This window comes from Embiotoca jacksoni, unplaced genomic scaffold (assembly GCF_022577435.1).
Source record: "Embiotoca jacksoni isolate LCO1_2020_lvr unplaced genomic scaffold, fEmbJac1.0.p SCAF_10, whole genome shotgun sequence".
In the NCBI taxonomy this organism is placed as follows: domain Eukaryota; kingdom Metazoa; phylum Chordata; class Actinopteri; family Embiotocidae; genus Embiotoca; species Embiotoca jacksoni.
The window spans coordinates 13,469,676-13,493,771 of NW_027185230.1; the positions used below are offsets into that span (position 1 = coordinate 13,469,676).

Genomic DNA, 24,096 nt, shown 5'->3' on the forward strand with positions numbered 1-24,096 from the left:
AAGAGTCAAGACCAACTTTATTTGCCTTGTAAACAGCATAAATCAAATTCAGTAGCATTGAAGACCCCTACCAAGCCATTATTTACAAACAATTCATCACTTCTTACAGTCGAGGAGAGAAGGGAAAAAAAAACAAACTGCAGGCGACAGGCTGAGTTGTGGGCATGAGATGACCGATTCTCTATTACATTTGCAGATTATCCGGCGAGCAGTAACATTCATAATAGTTCGCGAAGGAGGCTGAGGGGGTAAAAAGACGACGCGTTGGGTTTCATCGCTCCGTGCCGGCTGAAAACGCTCTCGGAAACAGACCCTCAGTATTTACACGTGTGCGTTGGAAGTGTTACGGCCCCTCCGACATATAAAACGTTCGTGTCACTAAAGCAGACAGAGAAGCCAGTTCATCGTCACACACCCGATTTCAAGCACTACAAAGATAATATTGGCTAAAAAGAACGAACGAGCCAACCGGCAACCTTTTTTTTTTTTTTTTTTTTTTTTTTTTTTTTAGTGTCAATCATTGCATAGTAAACTACACTTTGAGATTACATGCGTCGGCCGTCCGAAGCGCAGTGACAAAAAAAAAAACAACAACAAAAAAAAACAACAACAACCTCAGACCATTTAAAAAAAAAGAAAGCGTTTAAGAAATCTCACTTGTGCCTTTTTCGAGCTGATTTCAGAAAGTTGAAAGTCATTCAAACATTCGTTTTGAGGGCGGAGGGGGGAAGGGGAGGGGTACGAGGGAGGAAACAACCTAAAGATCGGTCACGGCTTCTCACAAAAGAGTCTACGCAGAAGAAACATTCAGGCGAGAGAGGTCTGGAAAAAAAATCGTTCAAAGTGCTTTACGGCGAAGTGAGATAACAAGGGAAGCAGCGTCATCCGATTCCAAAATGCTTGTACTTGTTTTTTGTTTCCGTTTAAAGCGGTGGAGTTTAAACACACGTCTCTATTTATATACAATTTTAAAGTTTTAGATCCCTTGCAGACTTATCCTAAAATTAGCGTCTATATTTTAATTTTTTTTTTTTTTTTTTTTTGTGGGAGAAAAAAAAACAAAACTAGTACACAGGAACATGTCACTAAAACGATTCTAATAAAGTAGATTTTTCAGTCCCCCGCTACGACATGACAAAATCGCTAGCCTCGATTCTTCTATGATGTCCTTCAACACATTCATTTATCATAAACCTGCACAGAGCACTCGGCAAAGAGGCTTCCTAACTAAATAAAGATAAAAGCGGGTGAGTGTTACGGAGGAAATCATTTTGAAACCAAGTTACAGTACAAATAGGAAAAAGGAAAAAAAAAAAAAAAAAAAAAAAAAAAAAAAGGCAAATTTTGAAAGCGCGTGAACTTAAAGGGAGGGTGCGGTGGAGAATTAAACGTTATATTATGGCCTTTATCTATTCTTAAAGTTCTCCGTGTGTTGATATAGGGCAATTATGAGCCATGCGAGGCACTTAGGATTCTTCTTTTTTTTCCTTTCCCGTATTGACAGGTGTCGGCGGATCCTTTCCGTGTAGATCGGTGAATAAAAGAAGTAGCTATTACTGTTGAATTGGCTTAAAAAGCTGTCTTAAATTCACCAACGACACCCCCCGCGATACGGCGACGTTGCACACCTGCTCCCCCGAAAGTGAGCTGGAAACCGCGTGCTGCCGTAAATCCCAGTGGAAAAAAAACAAAACATATCTGTGCAGTTCAATAGAAAACTAATGAACATATTGTCTATATTATACTAAATTGTAAGCCATCACTGAATACTGGGGGATTCTGGTTTTTTTTTTTTTTTTTTTTTTTTTTTTTTTTAATCCATACAGCTAAAATGTTAATCTGTGGTTTGTTCAAATCAAAGTGTGTAAATCCCTGATAGCGTTAGTCCCGGTGCCTCAAACCTATCAAGACCCTTCCTTTCTTCCTGGCCTTATTAAAAACATTTCCCCAAATGGAAATATCGTATATATATATATACTGCATACATACAGCCAGGGTGGGGGTGGGTATCTGTGCAAAAAACTAGAACAATAAAATAAAGGGATACAATGCTGTTTATCTGTCCTTGGTTGTCAGTTTTTCGATCAGCTCCTGTAGTGGGACCAGCTCTTTCCTGTCGATGAGGTTGAACTCCTTTAAAAAAAAAAAAGAAAGAAAAAAAAAAAAAAGAAGAAAAAAAAGAAAACACTTGAGTTTTTCCAACTTTTATTGTTAATGTATGTTGAAAGAAACAAACAAACAAACAAACAAAACAAACAAAAAAACATTAAAGTCAACATTCAGACGTCACGAGATTCGTTACCTGGACAAAAAAGATGAAGTGTTTGAACGACGTGTTGAGGTGGGCCTCCTCCTGCAGCTGCATGACGGAGTCAAAGTGCTGGTGGTAGATGTGAGCGTAGACCCTGAACAGGCGCTTCAGGATGGTCTTCGCCACGGACATAAAGTTTCGCTTAAAGGGGACGCCTGGGAAAAGAACGAAAGGAAAGGCTCGTCAGATCATTCAGGTCAATAAGAAAAAGCGACAAGTTGCAGACGATTCCAAAATACCCAAAGTTTGTTAAACAGAGTTTGTTAAACATTTTATCACAGATATTTATAGTGTGTGTGTGCGCGTGCGTGGAATAAAAGCAACACATTTATGCACTCCTACACGCCGTGAAAAATCACGCATTCGCCCCAATGCTAACCAGACGTATTGGTCTGCTGTTTTATATTAAAGGCCTTCCAGCGGGAGGCTTTTATTTTGAAGGAGCTCCAGGAAATGGTACGTGTTTGCATGTAGATTAAAAAATAAAAACACAGTTAATATTAAACAACCGGATATTTTGGGCTATTCTGCTGGCGGGTCGGCGTCACAGCCGACTTGTATTCGGCCGACACGTTAGGTCATAACCCCCCCCCCCCCCCCCCCCCCCACTGTCCAGCCCCGAATAAACAATTTCACTCAATAAACCCAGCTGTTTTATTATTCTCTCTACTTTTTTTTAAAATTTATTTTTTTGCCACCGGTTCGCTAAAATAAAAACAACAATCTTCTCCTCGCTCGCAGACGTGTTTCGCGGACAGGCCTCGGCACGTTTTGAAGGTGAGTGCAAAACAGTCACGACGGCAACGCAGAACCACCCCACGGTAACAATGCCAGTATTTCGTGAGGAGGAAGGAACATTCTTGCTGCTCCTCTGCACACTCCAGCGATGATTCACTGAGCAGCTGTGCGAGTACAGCGGCCCGGGCGGAGAGCTCTCCCAGGGCGTGCAGACAGCCACCTACTGTACAACTCAACATCAATTATTCACAGGAAGCTGGAGGCCGAGGAGATCTAGATTAAAGCCACGGCTTGATATCCCCAACAGTACTACTACTACTACTACTACTACTACGACCACGTAACTGCTTCCTTTTCACACCAACCCGACTGTTCCACGAGTAATACACTTTTATAGAATAGAAGCTCCCGATGTGCAAAAAAAACCCCCCAAAAAACCCCATCTTTGCTGGTTCGGAGCAGTTTGGAACCGGTCGTGACCATATTTGGGCGAGCTGGGGAGGTGGGGGGGATCTGGCTCGATCTGATTGGATACCCGGCGATACTACGCCCCGCCCACCGGTAGCCGTAACCTGACTGCACCACAGGCCTGTCAATCAAACAGACACGGACACCCCCTCCCCAAAAACACGGCTTTTTGAAGCTTATTTTCGAATTAATGACGGGATCGTTTTCAGATGAACGTCCAGAAAACTAATAAGAAGGAGCGACTTTCGCCAACGACGCCGAGATAACTCGTGGCGAAATTTGCATTGACTGGGAATTTTACGAGACAAGTTGAATGGGAGTCTACGGAGGCTTTTCTGGAGCCGACCCTCTGGTGGCACTCGGTGGTATCGCAGCTTAAGGCACTTCTGCACGGGCCTCAATTTTCAGACCCGAAAGCTACGTCCACTTTTGTATACAGTCTACGGTTTTAACGAATGCTACCGGTTCTGGGCTCATTCCATCACGACAGGATGCTCCGACCTAGTAGGTGGCGGGAAGCTTCGAGGTACTTGTTGCCACGGTGAATAACAGAACCACCGATCACAGGCAGTGAAGCAAATTGTGTCCCTGCAGGGGAGCAGATTTTGGTCCTTCCACCGAGTTAGCCCATCAGACGTTTATTTATGCTGGCTGCCACCCAGAGGAAAATACGGCTCCACCCGAGACGGCAACAAGCCTCGGCTAGTCGGGAGGTAGGGAACTGTGTTGGCTTGTCAACGATTCTGCACATTGTTATATTTCTGGAAATGTTATTTGTGAAGTGTGCTTTTTTTTTTTCTTTTTTTTTTATTACATGAGATTGAAGGAGGACTGTGTGATATAACCGAAAGCTCTTGAATAACAGAACGGAGCTCGTGGTTAGACTGCTCGGCCAAACTGTTGGCAAATAGATGTAAATAAGCTCAGAAATCTGATGATTTCCCCTAAAAAGCGTTTATCAATATTTGACTCATGAAAACTTTTCCTGAAGACAATTTAAATAGAGATAACATTCGTATTGAAATTTAAGCAAAGTTGGTTAAGCCCTCTGAATTTATACTAATTAACTTTGTGACGTGCAAATGACAAACCAGCAAGACTGGTCATATTGCTGCCGAGTTATAAATGGAGAATTTGCATATTATCTAATACATCTGTTCCTTTTGCATGACAGTTGAATTTCACAGGGAAGAGAAAACTTCCTCATGCGTTTAATGGCTATTAGATATGGGTCCTGTAGGCAAAAAATGACAACGTGGGCTCAACAAATGCCAGCAATTCATGTGACTGTCCAAAGCTGTGGTGGGCTAATAACCTGCTGGCTTTACCGAGCAGAGTTTGCAATACATCTTTTATTTATTTTAATTTTTTTTAATAAGAGTTCAACAAAGAACTTTTGGAAGTCTGCATGGTTGGTTTTTTTTTGCATTTTTGTACCACAGCATCTAATCTCACAGAGCCACACACATTTAATGGGTGCCTGGTAGCAACCGATTCTTCTTCTTCTTCTTTTTATGGTTTAATCACAGTCCTTAAAAAGCTTTTAGGTGCATTACAGCCACCTTCTGGCGGTAGTAACGCGCTGCAACCGGGTGCCGGTAAAAAAATAAGGGAAAATGCCGAATATTTGTTTAATACAAGACGACAAAACATGACCCATCCCTGCTTCTGTAGCGGTGACAATCCTGTACCTTGCAGAGACCCTGTTTTTTTTTTTTCCAAACATTAGACAGATGCGGAGTAAAAACAGACAGCAGGTGTATGAAATTTGCTCGTTTTTGCAGCACGAGTAGAAACCAGACATCGAATCTTACCGATCTTTGAAGGGAAAAGTGTCTCGTCATCGAGCTGGTCCTGCACCCAGGTCATGAGGTAATCAATGTACTTGGGGGCCGAGCATTTGATGGGCTTCTTGATGTTGGTTCCATCAGCCCAGTGGTACTCGTACCTAAAGGCGATACAGACGGACACATTTAGAATATATTTATGGCTATCATCAAGGTTTCAGTCATTACTTGTATGATAAAATTGTATTTCTGAAAGATTTAAAGTCACCAAACACGTCAATCTCGCGCAGAAACGTTCAACCGCACGGAAAGCGATCTCAGTTTTCATCGTCAAGTAAAAAACCTGAAGCTGAAAATCTGCTGAGTGTGACAGCAGGAGGACAGACTGTGATATCTATGTCACGGAGGGATTATGATGGCAACAAGTGCGCTGCATTATAACAACTTAACTCTGAGCCCAACGCCAACCCCGCTCAGGACCTCGTCAGACCACGAAGAATGAATAAATAAATAAATAAATAAATAAAGGACCGCGGGCTCGTTTTATTTCGCAGCGCTGCGATGGCACACTTACTTCGGACCAGCAGACATGACCGGACAGCTCTCCTCCGTACAAAAGTCCGTGATGGTGCCGTACAGCATGTTGATCTGGTTGAAGAAATCCACAGCTGAAAAAGAAAAAAAAGAATTCATTCAAACACAGCGTGGTTGCTCCCGGGTTTCCTCGCCGCCCTTCTTCGCTGTCCCAACTGGAGACCGGCAGCACACGCTGCAGTTATTTGGCACCACATTTCGTTCTCATTCTCGGAGGCGCGAAGCCAACGTTGGCTTTCAATCAGTTGGGGAGGTCCACTTTAAACACGGGCAGAATTAACAGTCGGTGCTCCCTTTGCTGATCTCACTCTCTCGCAATTTTTTTTTTTTTTTTTTTTTATTATTTTTTTTTATAAATACCGAACAGCTGATACAACATGTGTCGTGTGATGTTCTGTTTCCGCCAGCTGCCAGCTGCCTTCAAAGTCTGTTTACTCTCTTTGGAAAACATTTGTCCAAAATGTTTTGTACTCGCGTCCCGATGCACAAACACATAACGGACAAAGTAAATGTTTGTGTCCTTCCTATGCTGCAGGCCAAAAGGTGGGAGGGCCACACAACTGTCACGTCACCAAAGTCGGCGATGTAATTATTACAGCCTGAAATAAGATATGAAGCTTGATGACGGTTGCCGGCAAAAACAGCAGAATAAGAAATACACTCCAAAGTGCTTATTTCAAGGCAATATCCTGCTAATGTATCAAATTAACCTCTTTCGTGTTTGATTTTTCGGCCGAGTCACTGAGAAACACCTTTGTTGGTTCATTTAAATGAAACGCAACCTGCGGTTAGGACAATGGGGGGAAGAAAACATAGTTACTTACTAAAAAAAAAAAACACTAAAAAAAAAAGGTCTGTCGTGTTCTCAACTAGTCAGTATGATAACTTTGCCATGACAGGTGTCACCGTCATTGTCACCATGACTTCTTAGGCACAGGCAGAGCTCCACAACATTAAAGATTGTCAGGGGGTGTAGAATACATTGATGTTCTTGTTCAGTCAAAATAAAGTGTGGATAAGACATTCAAATTTCCAACGAGCCTTGAACTCTTGACATGCGGCAACCGCTTCTATTTCGAAAACGAGCCAAATCTAAGTTTACGATGGTGATATTTCATTTAAATAGTTTTATTTCATCAAGTCCTATTAAAACAAATTTTTTTTTTTTAATTCACCAAAGATAAAGCATTTGCACAATTCAGAATCAGAAATAAATAAATAAATAAATACTACTCAGCCCTACTACAAAGGCTTGGGTGACTCGACGGAGACCAACAGTCACATTACAAAAAATTTGGCACATTTTTAACTGAACTGCAGGCTGGAGTTCAGAAGAGAAAGTTTGTGTTTTCATTTATAATTTATGACATTATAACTGTGTTATACTGCACAAAAGACACGTTTGAGGTCTCTCTGGAAGCAGGATTGCACCGTCTCCATAGAAACTGTGTGTTGTTCAAAGGGGTTAATTCTGACTGGGAACCTTTGTTGCATGTTGTAACCGTCTCTGCTACTGTCTCTATCCCTTCAAGGAAGGAAAAAAGCGAACTGCTTCTTGTGAATAGAGATCATGTGAAAAGTCATTTATACTTGCTGGTGGGAGAAGTTGTTGCTCACAGCACTTTTTTTTTTATTCTGACTTCCTTTTTGTTGTGCAAGTTAAACCAGCTTGTGTAACGCTGACCAAAACTCCATTCAATCCCACTGACCTATTGAATGATTAAAAAGGCCGTTCTGAAGCACACAACAAAACTAGAAAATGTATAAACTTTAAAAAAAAAAAAACAATTCTGTTTTAACTGTGTGTAAAAATAGCGGCGAAAATAACCCCGTGTTACACATTCCCCGAACCCTTAAGGCACTCTGATGCGAGAGGGAAATCAAGCTTCCACTGACCAGCCGTTTGTCTCAATTCGGAGGAAAGTAAACACGGCTCTCGCAGCTCAGACAATACAGTCTATTTAACATTCACAGTGGTTTGTCCAGCATGAGCGCACATGGTCTTCAAGAGCAAATGCCAAGATCTCGCATGCGGATAGTTCGCCTGATTCCTGCTGTGGATTGATTGAGATTTCAGGAAGACTAATGAGAGATATGCAAATGTGTAACAAAAAAAACAACCCAAAAAAAGATAATAAAAAGGAGTGTTGAGGTAAAGTCGTTCTTCCAGGGAGTCTAAACCACAAAGGAGGGGGGGGGGGGTGTATCAAAGGGAAGGGGAGAAACAGGTAGTGCTTACTGTTGACTGCGACCCACTCGTTTAAATCTTCCCCCTCGGGCAGCATGACTGCCATGCGCAGGTTTCCACTTCCAAGCGTGGCCTCGGCATGTTTCAACAGCTCGTACTGGTGAGAACCCTCCGGGATGTTCTTCTTGGGCTTGAACGTTTTGGACGAACGGTTTCCACTGTGAGTCACGATTTCAAAAGAGGAAAGACAAAAACGGTGCGATAATAAATGAGGAGCTAAGACAACAGACGTGGTGAGACATCATGAGTTGAGGGACTTTTTCAACAACAACAAAAAAAAACTAATAATAAAAAAAAAAAACATCAAGATGTTTTCATAAAACAGATAAACCAGCTGTGGTCGGCCTTCGGCTCGGCAAAATCCGAGTGAGGGGGGGGAGGATCAGAACAGTGTGACTCTGTGTGCATAATGAGGCCATTTGGAGAGCTACTGTATTCAGTCCCTCTCACTGCCCCATTAAACAAGAATTTTTGAGTCATCACAGCACGGTAGGTTAGACACAAAAACAGCTCTACGATTAATTAGTGCATCTGCTAAACCGATCTCCATCAAAATCTAAACACCCTACATCCTATTTTTTTATTTTTTATCATCTTTAACCTGGCAAAACAAATGGTGTGGTACTGTTAAGAGGAGCGCGTCCTCTCATTGAAGGTGACTGTATGTTTGAAATATCATGAAACCATAAAAGAATCAGCTGGAGATGATGAAATGTGTCTCTGCACCCTCCTGTCTGATGGAAACGATGGGTAACATAGAAACAAACCAAAAAAAAAAAAAAAAGAAAACAGGCCTTTGTAATGACAATGATTCTGTTCAAGAGAGAAAATGACAGATATTAGTTTCGTTATCAATAAATGAACTTGAGTAAAAAAAAAAAAAATAATAAAAAGGGAGATGACCAGTAGATTTTTGGCTCTTCTTCCATTTTACCCACAAGACCTCACCATCCTCACCAGAGTGACCATGTCATGTTTCTCCTCCACCCTCTTATGATTTCATTCACAGACATCATTTTCTATGTAGCTGGCTAAACACCGACGACACACACAGTCGTGTTACTTTTATCAAATGTGGGGTCAGAGACTGACCGGTGCGGGGTTTTTAATTTTTTTTTTATATCACATCGAGGTTGGATTAGCCCGGTGGCATCCAAAGTGTTCAGCAAATATCCAGGCCAGACTTGTTAGCCCCCCCTACCCCCCCCTCCCCTCCGCCCCTGTCAAGTCACTCTGGACCCACAATCGGCACTAAATAGATAAAAGTTACAACGTGGTAAACAATAGCAGGTGCTCTTAAGTTACAGCTCATTTACAGCTCATGCTGAATTTCCATTTAAATGGCAAATAAACACGGAGAAACGCGAATCGCATCAAGCACCTCGGAGGAGAGTCCAGGAAGTAGTCTCAGCCAAATGCTATGCTACCGCTAGCTGGCTTGTGTAAAGCGACACTGACATTTTCCACATAATAAAAGCTCAATCGTAAATAAGCATCACAGGCATTCATCGCGAACGCAAAAACTCACAAAAGGAAGCTCATGTTTCCTCGGAGAGCAGAAAATGTGTCTCTTGGCGAGGAGCTCGCAAGCAAAAGAGTGGACCCAAAAAAAAAAAAAAAAAAAAAAAGGGGGATTGTTTGTCCAAACTCTGGAGTCTCTGACGTCCTCTGGTTCCTCTCTTTCTCTCTCGAGCTTCGTCAGTGGAATATCGGGAATAAATATGACTGTAACCGAAACAACTCCACGCCAGTAAGAAAATAAAAAACACGGGTTTGTTTCACACGCAGACCAAGTCCACTATCTGCTGCTCTGTACGCTGAGAGGCAGCAGCGTACTGAATGTAACGCTGACTTCTTCATCTGCCGTTCAGAGCAGATCAGACGCAGTTCTGCCGCGTGCTGCCACCCAGTGGACGGAAACTGTCAGTGCAGGTCATATCAATGTATTTATTTTATATATATATATATATATATATATATATATATATATGAAGAGCTTTTTATTTAATAGTAGGAGCTATTTACTCGTAATATTTTTTTTAAATTTCTCTAAATCTGGTTAACTGTATTTATTTTCTTTATATAAGATAGATTTTGATAGAATTTTCCTTTTCTGGTTATTTGTTTAGTTTTATTATTTATTTGTTTATTCTGGTAGTATTTTGTTCACTAATACATTTTTTTCTTTACTTTTCTTTTTTCTTTTTTGGAGGGAAAATTGGGTAGGACCATTGGTACCTGAGGTTGTTTTGGTAGGTACCACCATGCACTTGGGGGTGGTCCTATGTTGTTTTGTTTTTTCCCAGAGCATTAGAGGCAGGGAAGCATGATTCCTTTGTTCTTCTGCTTGCTTGTTTCCTATATGATGAATGCATCAAAAAAAAATGTAGTGGTTTTGTGTGGACAGTGGATTCCTTTGTCTGCGTAAACAACATGGTGCATCAGTGGTCCCTTGTTTATTAAAGCTTGATTTATGTTTGTTTGAGTAACAAAGCAATTTATAATTAGCCAGAATTTTTGCAATAAAATAGAAGACGAGACGCCTGGTCATTTGTCAAAGGAGATGACAGACATATGTCTGTAATAATGCATCAGTGTATCATAATGTAATCATGTAATTATGTTGTATTTACAAATACTTTCGATTTTGCTGATGTCCTTCTCTAATTTCAACCTTCAGGTCTGTTTGGTAGCTTTTTTAGTCATGTGTTTATAAGTTTTGTATTAGGCCTACATAGTTGATTTAAAAAAATATTCATAGCACCTTAAAATTAACCATTGTTTTGAACATGAATTCCTTGTTTTCATGTAAATCCTGTATAATTGCATTTGTTGGATTAAAAAAACAAAAAGCCACAAGATGGCGCTGTTTTTCAAAATTATAAACCAATATCTTTGAACGCAACAGCGACAAAGGCCTACAGGCGAGCCGTGATGCCTTCAACCACCCTCGTAAATATGATCCTTTTTGGGCAATTTCCAAACCTTCCATATCTCTCACCTTTTCTCTTCACTCTGACTGTCATACCATATCCGAAAGATACTCAACCACATTTTGGGGGGTGTAAGAGATAAACAATAAAAGTAAAATAAATTAAAAAAAAAAATCAATCTGATTTGTATATAGATAGAGACAGAGATCAGATATAAATGTCGTTGCTTTCATAGAGATATATGGGCCTAAATATGTCTTCCACCACTGGTTTTAAAAGCAATTTTACCCTACCACATTATCCCAACTCTATATCTACTTATTTATTTTAAATTGTATTCTATTTTATGTATTTTTCTATATAATATTATGCAACCCCCCCCCCCCCCACCACCACCACCCTCCCATTGCACCAATCTGTACTTGCACTCCTAATCTTTTTGTATTTTCAAAAAAAAAAAAAAAAAAAAAAAACCACAACAACAAAGGGCTTTTCAACGACTACTCCTACGTTTGACCGATACCCGTCGAGCACTAGGACCCCGCAGCCGCGTTTGTCAGCTGACGAGGCTGCCAGTTATATGCGACGCGAGACCGTACGACTGTATGGCCCGAAGCTTTTTCAGCTTGTTGCGAAAACGGATGTACTCGGTGTAACAGGCCCATGTCTGAAAACCCAGACTGACGGTCACATTTCGACAGAAAGTCAGCCGCACACACGGGGCACGTCGGCCGAGCCGGAGCAGGTAAAAAAAAAAAAAAAAAAAAAAAAAAGCCCCCTCTCTGCACCCCTAAAAAAAAAAAAGCCCGGCCCTGGAAGGTACGCATTTATTAAGTGAGTCATTTGATGACAAGTGCTCTCTGCGTGTTATTTCTTTATCCGCAGCAGCAAGATGGAGTGTGAGTGGAAGCCAGACGAGCAAGGACTTCAACAAATTTTACAGCTGCTGAAGGAGTCTCAGTCGCCAGATACGTCCACACAGAGATCCGTCCAGCAAGTATCCTTTCCCCCCCCCCCCCTTCTCCTCCCTCATCTCCCGGACGTGGACGATAACGGACCCTGTTAGCATCTGTTAGCGCTCGGTAATACCCAGATAGACTCAACAGGCTAGCGACAGCTAACACTGTAGCCGGGGTGGTTACCGTTACCGGTTGGTGTGTTTTTTTTTTTGTTGTTTTTTTTGTTTGTGTCTCTAATGAGCTCAACGCGCTGCAAAAAATGCAAAGCAGGTCGTATAGTGAGCGAGGTTGCTCACCTCTGACCATTTATAATAATAATAATAACTGTGTGATTACGGGCAGGTTCAAATCATGCAGGCTCGATCCAGCTGTTAATCGCCCTCGTATTATACACCTTCACTCCAGCAGGAAAAACAAAAACAAACAAACAAAAAAAAGCTTAATTTCCCAAATTAAAAGCCAGATCGTTCCGTTTTATTATCTACAACCCAATCCTCAAACAACACGGGGTTTTTCGGTTTTCTATTTAATCTGTGGGAATGATTTTTTTTACAAAGCATGACGTGACATTCACGTTCCCCAAAGCCAACAGGACAGTTGTACTGTTATAATGATGTAAAGATGATTGTATTCAAGATCACAAAGGAGTCACTGTACAACTGATAATGCCATACATCCATCGTTTAACATTTTAAGACAAAACAACAATCCCTTTAAGGTATTGCACCTAAATTACATCCAATAAGATTGTATGCAAACAGCATGATATCTGTGATTTATAACCCTCTCGTGACAGGACAATGAAAATTAGAGTAAGGATGTGCGTGTAAGTCTTTGGTAGAAATCACTGGAAATATATTACGAGAAAAATCGGAATAAAATATGTCAATCAGACAAAACTAACTTGGATAATCATGAAGGGAAGAAAAGAAAAAGAAAAAAAAAGCCTTGCGATTCTGCTGCCGTTATTCAAGCTTTCACGGTGACATTTACTCCATCTCACTTTTCAAAGGGATGTCATGAATTGTCGGCATTCGACTCGTTAAGAAAGCCAAAAGCGTATGACACACTACTATGATGACAACTCCCCCCCCCCCCCCCCTCAAAGCCAGATTAAATGGCAAGCATTAGACCAGGACATGAAGTAAAATACAGCGCAGAAAGAGGCGTAAATGTTGGCTGAAATATAGCTGCTTGCTACATCCGTCATGGAGCTGGTGCGCTGCTGTTGTCCGAGGCAGATATGCTACAGTGTTTTTGCACAAGGGAGTCACAGCCGTACTTCTACATTACAGACCAATTATGATGTGCCGCTCGGTGCTGCCGCCCCCCCACCTATGTTTTTTTGTCCGGCGGCATGCTGATCCTTGAATGAGTTGCTTATGTAACCCTTCCTATGTACTGCATCATTAACTCATAGACGAGCCGCCGTTATAGCCCTAAAGACGCCATCTGGCTGGCTACGTACAGTATTCAGTCACGCCGAAGTGACATCTTCATGACCAACATACACCCGATTTCCCCTCACACACACACACACACACACACACACACACACACACACACACACACACACACCATTATGCTGTTTGTGATAAAACACATTCACTGCTCCTTTCTTTTGTACCCTCTTTTCAGATAAAGAAAGAATCTACTTTTTCTATGCTACTAACTCCAAAATGTGCTCAAAGCCGTTTAAGATGCCGCTTGTACAGTTGTCATCCTCAACCATTTTTTTCCCAGAGACTCGAGCAGCTGAACCAGTATCCAGACTTCAATAACTATTTGATATTTGTTTTGACAAAGTTAAAATCAGAAGGTAAGCCGCCTGCCTTGCTCATCTGTCCGTGTCCATGTTCTGTTGTTGTTGTTGTTGTTGTTGTTGTTGTTGTTGTTGAGGCGGCGTGTCATTGCGTTACTAGATCATCACTCAGTATCGGCATCAGACCTGTGTTTTGTTTTTTTTCTTTTTTCCTTTTCTTTTTTTTCTCTATGTAATCGCTCAGTGACACGTCCGTCTGCCCACGACTCGGCTGACCCGATGGTAACTTTGCCACACATGATGTGGCACTCAGAATATGGGTCACTCTAATTTTAAACCTGATTCCTGGCACCACTCAACTTTTGGCTTCACTGTCTGCACAGGAGATGACCCAAATATTAAGTGCCGTTAAGACGTTTTAAGCTGTTGCATCACTGCTGTTATCTCGGCTGCAGCGAGCTGCAAATATTTAGAAATTAGTTGAAGTCCAGATGTTAGTTACTAATTTATAAGCAGGATACGTCATGTAAATATTTAGTATTTGATACAAAATAGTTATTGTTTCCAGCCATCGTTTTAGCATCTGGTTTGGCTCTTTCCTTTTCCCCCAGTTGAAGCACGACTTCGTTAATGTTCTGCCGCTTTTATGCGTCGTGCTGAGTTGAATGAAAAGGAATGTGATGGCAGTGAGATCCAGCGAGCGATTAACCACTGAGTCACCAACCTTCAGTTCACAGTAACCTTCATCTTGAATTGAAGCCAGTGTTTTTGGCTCGCTGCTTGAATGTGATGTTTTTGTTGTTGTTGTTGTTGTTGTTGTTGTTATTATTTTTTTGGTTTTTTTTTAAACATTTCGTTCCTTTTCTCATCTCGTCCTAAGATGAACCCACTCGGTCTCTGAGCGGGCTGATACTCAAGAACAATGTGAAAGCTCACTATCAGAACTTCCCCAATGGTGTGTCTGATTTCATTAAGAGCGAGTGCCTCCAGAACATCGGAGACTCCTCCCCCCTCATTCGGGCAACTGTGGGTGAGTTGTGTCCACTTTATTGACGTCTTGCTTTTTAAGATGCGACAGGAAAGGATCACTTATGGTTGATTGTTTTTTATTTGATTTATTTATTTATTTTTTGTCTACATGCCTGTAATTCAGATTGCTTGCTGCATACGTTTTCATACGTACAGAAGGAACAAATATCCACCATAGTACGACAACATTGAGTAGTTAAAAGCAGTTTTTGGGATTTATCTTGCATGGTTTGTCGCGTGCAGTGGTTTTTGAATGAATGAAACCTTTTTTTTTTTTTTTTTTTTTTTTTTTTTTTTTGCCCCAAGGGGGGAATTTACTTTGCACAAAGAAACATAAACAACCACATGGAAACACGTAATCTGTAGATTTGCTGACTCAGCGTGTTGTCACCTGCGGCTAAATACAAGAGCTGCCACTTCAGGTGTTTGAGAAATGTCCAAAATTGTCATTAGTTCCAGACAAAAAGTGACTTAACCAGTGAGATAGGTTACAACTGATCTGCACATTGAATATTGATTATACCATATTAATATATGTGGATGTGGTTATCTTCCTTTTCGCAGGACTGGAATCTTAACTTTTTCCATTATTTGAATCTGCCCTCATTAGAGCAGCGAGGTGAACACAAATATATAAACTTTGTTAGCACAGAACACCAAGACCACATCAGCATGGTAAAAGCCAGAGTTAGATTAATCAACTCCAGAGAACTCTGGTTTGTTCTCCGAACCACTGCCTGTTATTACTGCAAAATTCAACCTTAATTATGCACACAAAAAAACCCCTGCTATAAGCAACATTTGCATAACTACAAGCAGTCACTGATCAGCATCTGTGCACTCTTAGTATTTTAGTCAGACCAGAGGAAATAACAGTACATCTCTCTATTACAGGTATCCTCATCACCACAATTGCCTCCAAGGGAGAGCTCCAAAACTGGCCGGAGCTTCTGCCTAAACTCTGCCTGCTGCTGGACTCTGAGGACTACAACACATGTGAGGTGAGGACAAACAGTTCAGATAGTGGCTTGCATTTAAGTCGGGGCCTGATAGCGTTATCTTTTAGACCTTGCACGTACCAGTAATTAAATTGCTGGGAAAAAAAAAAAGAAGAAGTTTCCCACAAAAGTCCAGTGTTAACACCCTGTTGCTACCAAATCTTTTAGAGCTTCCGGGTTCCTTGTTTTGATTTACTGTGTTTGTTCAGCTCATCAGTAGTTGGACAAAGTGTGATTTTATTTTTTTTATTTTTGCCAGAGCTGCATGGCAGAGAAAGGGAAAGGCAGAGATTAAACACATTAAAAGTCTGTCTGGGCACGCGGCGTGCTTGTCTGTTTATTTATTTATTTATTTATTGTGGAAAGGGAAGTGCTGGGTCAGCTATAAAGCAGCATCTGGATCGCATCCTGCTGGCCAGATGAGCTAAAGGCGGTCTCACAGCTGGAGCAGCAGCAGCAGCAGCAGCCACAGACCGCAGATTATTCAACAGTCATATTCTATTTCTATCCTTTTCTGTCTTTTTTTTTTTTTTTTTTTTAAACCAGAAAACCGTATGACCCCGTTTCCTGACGTGTCACACATCGTCACGCTTGTCCCGCTTTTATTACGTGCATGTAAGCTAAAGCAATGCAAGTTGTGTTTTTTTCTCTCTTATTACCGATCATTATCCAAAAACATTTTTACCTCCTCTGATTGCTCTGCAGTGCAATAGTTATCATCCATGCTTGATTACATCAAGACAAAGTTCAGCACTTTTACAGTGGCTGAATGCCACATTGCTGCGGCCACTAAAACGACAATACAGTAGTTTGTTGCCTGTTGGATCATCTCACGTGTATCTGGCTCAGATTAAACACCCCGATCGTTGATATGCTGTCAACTGCGTGCGACCAACCGTGACGGTGGCCACTTTAAGCGAAGTTGGATTCATCACATTAGAGGACACAAATTATCCGGCGCGTTGAACTGTCACGCTAAACTCGGCCATATCGAAGGGCAAATGCAGTGTATCCGTGCCGGATTACTCGTCTCCACTCAGTGCAGGAATGCCCGTACGATTTTAAGTGAGCCGCATTATCGGAAATTTAAGGAAGAGGTGTGACAAGAAAAAAATAAATAAATGGATCTCCTTGTAGCACCACTGCCGGCCTCACTTATAAAGCTCATTCAGAAGCCGAGATTTAGGTCAGCTATTTACTGCAGAGGATCTTGAAGTGTGTGTGCGCGCGCGCGCGCGCGCGTGCGTGCGTTCAAGGCTTAATGCTGAACAGTGACCAAATGTAGAAACTCCTCATGAGACTTGCTATGTTTTTCAAAAGCAGCTTGGGGCATGGAAAGCTTCTTAAAGTCTGATGCTGAAGATGGTTAAGTTGATGCTGGATGAACAAAGTGTCTTTGAATTTTGTGTTTAATGGGACAAAACAAAAAAACATTTAAAAGGTTCTTATTCATGATACATTTTCACAGTTTTTTTTTTAATTTATTTTTTTTAATCTGGAGTGTCACTGAGATGGGACAGCAATAAGTTTTCAGTGTTTTTTTTTAATACTTTCATAGCCTGGCAGAGCCACCAGTGAGACTCAGTCAGGTTTAAATGAGTGTGGCCCTGTTTCCCACCAAGTTAAAGGGAATAATAATATGGATTTATAACTCTTAAAGAGACGGTATTTCCAATTAGCTGTATTGTTTGTCGTGGAGGAAAGCATTCGTAAAATTAGAGCTTGTTCGCTTTGCTTATACATATTGCATTCATAAAGGTTACAACGAATGCCGGTGTGCAGGATGAATGCTGTCAGTCCCACAGCAGCGAGAGACAGCAAATATTTGTGTTGTGCCAACCTGATATTTATTTCCTTTGGACGGCGTTGACTGCCGCTACCGAGACCCCTTCAATAATCCACGCTGTCGCTGCCACCAGGACTTTGATTTCTATTTTTGGGGAGGAATATTTGATGACTGCCCAGTGTACAGTTTCTGAGCTGCAGGCGCTCGGTAATCTCAGCAACAAGAAGCGCATAAATGCGCGTCGGGGCCATTCGATCGGGAGACAAAATAGGTCCTCTGTGTTGTGCGTTTACTGCATATCTACGCGAGACGGTCCCCATCGCTCTCATTAGTGAATCATCATCGTCGTCGTCATCATCATCATCATCCTCACTCAAAAAGCTTTCAGCAGTCTCACACCGAGCCGCGGTGTCTGCTGATGTTGGGGCGGAAAAGAGAGGGGCGGCGGCGAAATGGCGGCTGGTGTCGTCCCGTGATGTCGCCGCCTCCTTGAACATGGAATACACATAATGTAATGTAGAGATGAGACGGTAACACGAGGAGCGGTAGCTGCAGTTTGAGGTTGAAGATGAGTGCTTGCTGCTGGAGGTCCCCCCCCCCCCCCTCCCACTCCCCCTCCCGCCCCTCCCGTACCACCACGCTGTACCCTCCTCTGCAGGCGCTATAAAAAGAAACAAGCAGGTGTGTCGGATGCCAAGTGTAACGTCGGTGGATGGCTTTATATAGGTTTCGCCTGAGAGCAGTTTTACCGTTTTGATTAATGGCAGTTGGCAAGTGGTTGCAATAGTGGTGTGTGTGTGTGTGTGTGTGTGTGTGTGCGCGTGTGCGTGTGTGTGCGTGCGCGTGCGCGCGCGCGTCAAGTCGATGTCACACCAGGGGGGCAAACGATCCCGTACGATGGCGCTCTGTCACCTCCATGCTCATGCGTGGCGTGAGATTATTCAAACGTCCGCTGCTCGAGCCGGTTAGTCGACCGATTGACTTCTTTCTGTCGCTCTCTGTCTCTCTCGTCGCCCCGACTCGCAGTCATTCTGCACGACTTCCATTCCCCGCGCTGAATGACCTTCAGCAGCAGCAGCAGCAGCAGCAGCAGCAGCACTTGAAAGGAGGATTTACACTTCAGACACTTGAGCGTCACCGGAGTGCTCGAAGACCACTCCCGCGTCTCTCCGTCGACACGCGGGGGGGTTTGAGGGGGGGAGGGGGGGGGGGGACATGGATGGCGACGTCGCGTTCTGACGTCGCCGGGATTCCTCTCGTGTTTTTTTTTTTCGCCCCTTCGTCCTGACGGAGCAGAATTTAAGCGTATAATGTTTCCGGAGCCAGAAGTTGATGCCGAATTGCTTCAAAAACCATGTGCTTTCATGTAATTTGGGACTATTATCATTCAAATATGTATTGGAAAAATGTCTACCATAAAAAATAATAATCGCCAAACGTGGGTAAAACAAAGCTAATGGTGAAGCTATAGTGGCTGAAGTGTTCAGAAAAAAAAACTCGTATAAGTGTTATAATGGTCGGGGAGAAAAGCATGAAAAATGAAACAACCAGTATATTAACGAAATCTGGTTCATAAAAAAGACTAGTTTAATTTTTGGATCGTTTGGAAAATGCACTGTTAGGCTTTGACTTAAACCATTTACTTCCATACAGGGACTCAGCCAAGAAATATTCTTATTATAAATGAATATGCAGATTTTTCTCGATTGATACCGATTTGTGATTTTAACATATTAAATGTCATGTATTTTTTGGTTTGTTCAAACAACACTTTAAACCCCAAAGATATCGAGTCTGATGTAAAGCAGCAAATCACAACATCATATATTCTTCACATTTGTTCAAATTACAGCTTATCTTCCACAAATATGAAAGTTTTTTTTTTTTTTAACCACACTCTTTCAACAGCAGTATTTAATTCAGCTAAATCTGGCAAATATTTATTTGAATATTCTAAATCATATGCTTCATGCATATCAAAACCTCCCCACCAGCCAGTTTCATCCACTCCCAGGTGTCTGTTTTTGTCCGATTTCAAGTTATCCTCAAATTCCATAATGACATTTTCTGCCGGTGCGTAATCAGCTTTCTAATGAGGGGAACTGACTCTATTCTCCGTAATTGCACGTTGCCTCCTCCCTTGTGTGACCTTGACACCGTCTCAGCCTTGCTCTCCTCGTCTTCATTTCATAGCTTCGGCTCCTCCACATATTCTTTTTTTTTTGAGAGAGAGAGCTCTGTATCTGTCATCTGAAAGAAATGCCGACATGGGAGCGGTTTCCATGGAAACACATTTCAGACCGCGTCAGTGTCGGTGCTGTGCTGTTTCTTGTATTTGCTTCGCAGACTGCATTTTTTTTTTTTTTTTTTTTTGTGTTCGAGAGAGAGACACTGAAGTCTGCAGCATATCGTGAGCATGCATACTAACCATCTGTCCAGCAGCTACATTAAGGATGAGATGTGTGTGTGTGTGTGTGTGTGTGTGTGTGTGTGTGTGTGTGTGTGTGTGTGTGTGTGTGTGTGTGTGTGTATTTGTGTATTTGTACAGTATCAATGCTTGCCAACTGTTTGACGGTTATTAGAGCAGAAGTGGATGAATCCTATTGAAGATCGTACAAGAGGCTGTTGACCACATTTTGAAGCGCTTCCATTGGGGCAAAAATTGGAACTGGATCCTCCATGGCCTTTATGGATTATGTATATAATATTGCCTTTGTTTACTACAGAGAAAATGAAATATGGGCGTACTGCATATGAACAATACGTTGAATTGTTATCGCAAAATACAGTAAAATCCAAAACATTAAACTACAACCCATTCCACCTCACTAGCCCAACAACGTCTATAGCCGCAGTCTTGGCTATCTCAATGTTAGGTGTGGGGCATACACTCGTTATAAAAATGGACATAATCTCAATTCTCTAAAAAGTAAAGCCAAGAGAGAAATGCAGTTCCACTGAGGGCCACTAGTGGCTGGGCTCCAATAGACTCCCATTCAAAAAGCATCAACTTCTCTTATGAAATACACAGTGTGTACGTTTTTCCCACAAGTCATTATGGTGTCATTTAGCTAAATACCCTCCTGATCAGTGTCCTGGTGGTCCCTTCGAAAATTATTCCGTAATTTATTAGATATTAGGCCTCAAAAAGAGGCATGTTTGGGGGAGTGCCTGGTTTGATTGACATGCCTGGTGTGCAGTCAAGTTTCCAGTGTAGGTGGGCGGGTTTAGCGCCCTTGGTTTCTCAATCAGATCCACCCCTCACTCCTCCCCAGCTCATCTAATTATGATCACTTCTGACTCCACAAACAACCCAAGATGGCGCCGGCCAAAACTGCCTTTGGCGTTGGGGGCGAACAAAAAGACAAATTCCGAACATTTAATATTATTTGCTGCAGTATCTCGATATTTTAAAGGTATAACCTCCCTAGCACCCTGGTGTTATTGCACAGTTATTAAATCTTACCCAGGGTCTTCTTTGAGGACTTCTCATCACTCACCATGCTGTTTTTTTTTTTTTTCCCTTTTGCCTTTCCCGTGTTCTCAGGGAGCGTTCGGAGCCCTGCAGAAAATCTGTGAAGACTCTGCGGAGATCCTGGACAGCGACATGCTGGATCGTCCTCTCAACATCATGATCCCCAAATTCTTACAGTTCTTTAAGCACAGCAGTCCTAAAATTAGGTAACATAAATCTTCTTGTATTTTCCAGTTTTTGTAATTTTTTTTTTATCAACTGAAAAGTCAACTTCTGAATCCCATTGAATTTACCGCCTTTCAATGAAGGTTTAATCGTTTTGTTTTTTTTAGTGAGTAAATCTGATATTGCTCATGAATCCTGTTCATTAAACCTGCATATTTATGGTGCATAGTTATCAGTTTACGCATGCGGACTTTCCAGACAGATTATTTCCAATGATATGAAGTACGAATGGTTCAATAGCTTCTTGTATTTGCTGCAAATCTTAACACATTAAGTCCTAAATCGAATACTGCGCGTTTTCGACTCTTTTCTGGAGACAAATTGCACCTTCAAACTCTCCGTCTGTCACACTGCGACATGCCCGTCGACAAGAGAAAAGGGCTCCTCATATTTGGTGGTCGAATTAGAGCAGAGAATGATACGGGGGCTGCATTCATAGAGTGCTGCATGCGAGGGGAAACATGTTGGTGCAACTCTGACGTGGTGTTTTTTTGTTTTGTTTTGCAGGTCTCACGCCATCGCCTGCGTCAATCAGTTCATCATCAGCAGGACTCAGGCTCTCATGCTGCACATCGACCCTTTCATCGAGGCGAGTCGGACTGCGAATGCGTATTTGGTTGCTATTTTTTTTATCCTTTCGTGTGTGCGCACGTGTTTATACAGACCCAAAATGAAGCGCGTGTTGTCTCGAAGTCAAGTGAGAATGAGGGAGGTTATTCTAACTGGTGCGCTCACCCTGTCTCACTGAAGTAAATACTAGCTGCTGCGCTGACAGTTTGTCTGTGGTTTAACTCTCAGTTTAAGGTTTTTTTAAGGCCAATAAATCACCGTATCAAGCCTCATGTAAATTCTTGCAGGCAGCTTGTGTGGATCCTTTTAAATCCCTTCTCAAAATGTTGCTTGTAAACACCTGTGTAAAAAGGCTCAAGGAATGATTTGTTTATTTCCTCTTTTTCCTTTTAAGTTTTGAGTTTAACGCGTTTTTAGTTCAATTTTTACTTAGTAGTTTCTTGTTATGGCTGAATGTGCTGTTTATATTTAGAGCTTGGAGGAAGAGATAACTGACAATGGTAGTCTTTTATTTTGCATTGCAAATAATACACTTGGTATTAAGATACATTTATTAAACAAATAGTAACAGCAAGATTTGCTAAAAATGTCAAAATAAAAGAAACCAGCCTTGAAACATCAGAAGAAGATGCATAACGTTCTCGCCGCTTTCAGTGGCTACCTGTAAATCATGAAAATATCAAAGCAGTCATAAAATGGCAAGAGGTTGAAGTGCAAAATAAGGAAAGCATAGATAGATTGGATTTGCATAGATAAGATGCTGCGTGGCAACTTGGATTAATATTCAACAGAAAAACATCTGCAAATGACGAGAAAACATAAAACAAAATGCATGTATATTCACAAACCTTTACATAATATGATATATTACATTGTATTGACTTTATCCCATTTATGTTAGTCACAGAAAATGCCTATGTTGAGCTGTTATTAGTCGTCGTAACTTTAAGCTGTCTTTCTGTCTTCTGCAGAACCTCTTTGCACTGGCGACAGATGAGGAGCCAGAAGTGAGGAAGAACGTCTGCAGGGCTCTCGTCATGCTCCTGGAGGTCCGCCTGGACCGTCTCCTCCCTCACATGCATAACATCATAGAGGTGAGCGGGTTTGGTGGAGGTTACAGGCTGAGAAACCGAGCCACACGAAATACTGCTGTGATGCTTTACAGAGTCTACAGTCTTTATTCCTCTGGGCCATAAACTTCTATTAATATCAGTAAGCCACACGGTTGCACTTTTGGGGGTGGGGGGGGGGGGGTTGCGTTCCTTCACTGTAATGAACACAGGCACTGTAGGGGATTTTAGAGTCAAACCCACACACAATATCCGGTGGACATAAGTGCTATCGTGCACTCATAAATTTGTTGTGCGAAAACAAGCAATACGACTAAATGTACTTTGCCCAGTACAGGAAATTATTTCGTCTACACTCATGATCAAGATTTATGTGTCCATTAAGGAGCATATGGGCTTGAAGCTAAGTGCCCTAAATGGAGCTCAAAAGTGGAGAAATGCACAAATCAGGATGGTTTGACAATAACAAGAATATAGTTTTACCGCTCTTATTTTTTTTAATTTTTTTTTATAAGATGTTTGTGAAGTATGTAAAATGAAATGTCTCCTGATGTTTTTTTTCCCACCTCAGTACATGCTCCAGAGGACTCAGGACCCCGATGAGAATGTGGCCTTGGAGGCCTGCGAGTTCTGGCTCACACTGGCTGAGCAGCCGGTGTGTAAAGAAGTGCTGTGTGGTCACCTCTCACAGTAAGAACACACTTACACACACATACACACACACACACACACACACACACACATATATATATATATAAAACGCATATAGCACACAGACCCCAGCGCTAATTTTGAAAGCAGTTGATTCATAGCAACCTTGGCAGTAAGCTGGTGCAGACCTTGTACCAGAAAGGATATTCTTCTTCCTCACCCTTACGATGGCTGATGAAGAAACCCCTCCCCCCCCGCTGCCTTTTGACCTCAGTTGTAACATCTGTCACAGGACTGTCACAATAAAGTGTTCTCCCGCAGCAGGAAGTCAGATGTGAGTGATTGCCTGTGGGGCTCCGACCTATCCTTGCCCTTTGTTCTGATCATTCCCCTCCGGCTCCTGCTGCAGGCTCACTCCGGTGCTCGTCAACGGGATGAAGTACTCCGAGATCGACATCATCCTGCTCAAGGTCAGTTTATATAGCTTGATAT

General features: G+C 41.9%; 2 protein-coding genes across 5 annotated transcripts in view; one reads left to right on the plus strand and one right to left on the minus strand.

The window, feature by feature from the left end:
- Nucleotides 1-13,996, minus strand: LOC138209601 (MOB kinase activator 1B). Of its 2 annotated transcripts, none has more exons than XM_069168300.1 (6): nt 13,871-13,996; nt 8,138-8,304; nt 5,879-5,972; nt 5,332-5,465; nt 2,303-2,466; nt 1-2,133 (listed from the first exon to the last, which is right to left on the minus strand). In XM_069168300.1, exons 2-6 carry the CDS (start codon nt 8,190-8,192, stop codon nt 2,056-2,058), a joined length of 525 nt encoding a protein of 174 aa, XP_069024401.1. In that variant the 5' UTR covers nt 8,193-8,304; nt 13,871-13,996; the 3' UTR covers nt 1-2,055. The 2 variants fall into 2 exon arrangements, with proteins under 2 accessions (XP_069024401.1, XP_069024394.1); XM_069168293.1 differs by lacking the exon at nt 13,871-13,996 and adding an exon at nt 9,675-9,986.
- The window catches only part of tnpo1 (transportin 1), a 23,191-nt gene continuing 10,768 nt past the window's right edge, over nt 11,674-24,096 (plus strand). For 2 of the 3 annotated variants that reach the window (XM_069168254.1, XM_069168262.1), the window contains exons 1-10: nt 11,674-11,824; nt 11,965-12,076; nt 13,782-13,857; nt 14,681-14,830; nt 15,724-15,830; nt 21,161-21,294; nt 21,821-21,902; nt 22,855-22,977; nt 23,525-23,643; nt 24,014-24,074. In XM_069168254.1, the coding sequence (XP_069024355.1) occupies nt 11,972-12,076; nt 13,782-13,857; nt 14,681-14,830; nt 15,724-15,830; nt 21,161-21,294; nt 21,821-21,902; nt 22,855-22,977; nt 23,525-23,643; nt 24,014-24,074 (957 nt within the window). In that variant the 5' untranslated portion in view covers nt 11,674-11,824; nt 11,965-11,971. The remainder of the gene's footprint in view (nt 11,825-11,964; nt 12,077-13,781; nt 13,858-14,680; nt 14,831-15,723; nt 15,831-21,160; nt 21,295-21,820; nt 21,903-22,854; nt 22,978-23,524; nt 23,644-24,013; nt 24,075-24,096) is intronic. The other variant, XM_069168270.1, reaches the window with a different exon arrangement.

Bases quoted from the DNA above. Each gene is read 5' to 3' on its own strand.
- LOC138209601 (XM_069168293.1), bottom strand. The intron at 5,973-8,137 runs GTAAGCACTACC...TTTCTTTTTCAG, and splicing joins CGAGTGGGTCGCAGTCAACA to CTGTGGATTTCTTCAACCAG. The intron at 5,466-5,878 runs GTAAGTGTGCCA...TATCGCCTTTAG, and splicing joins GTCATGTCTGCTGGTCCGAA to GTACGAGTACCACTGGGCTG.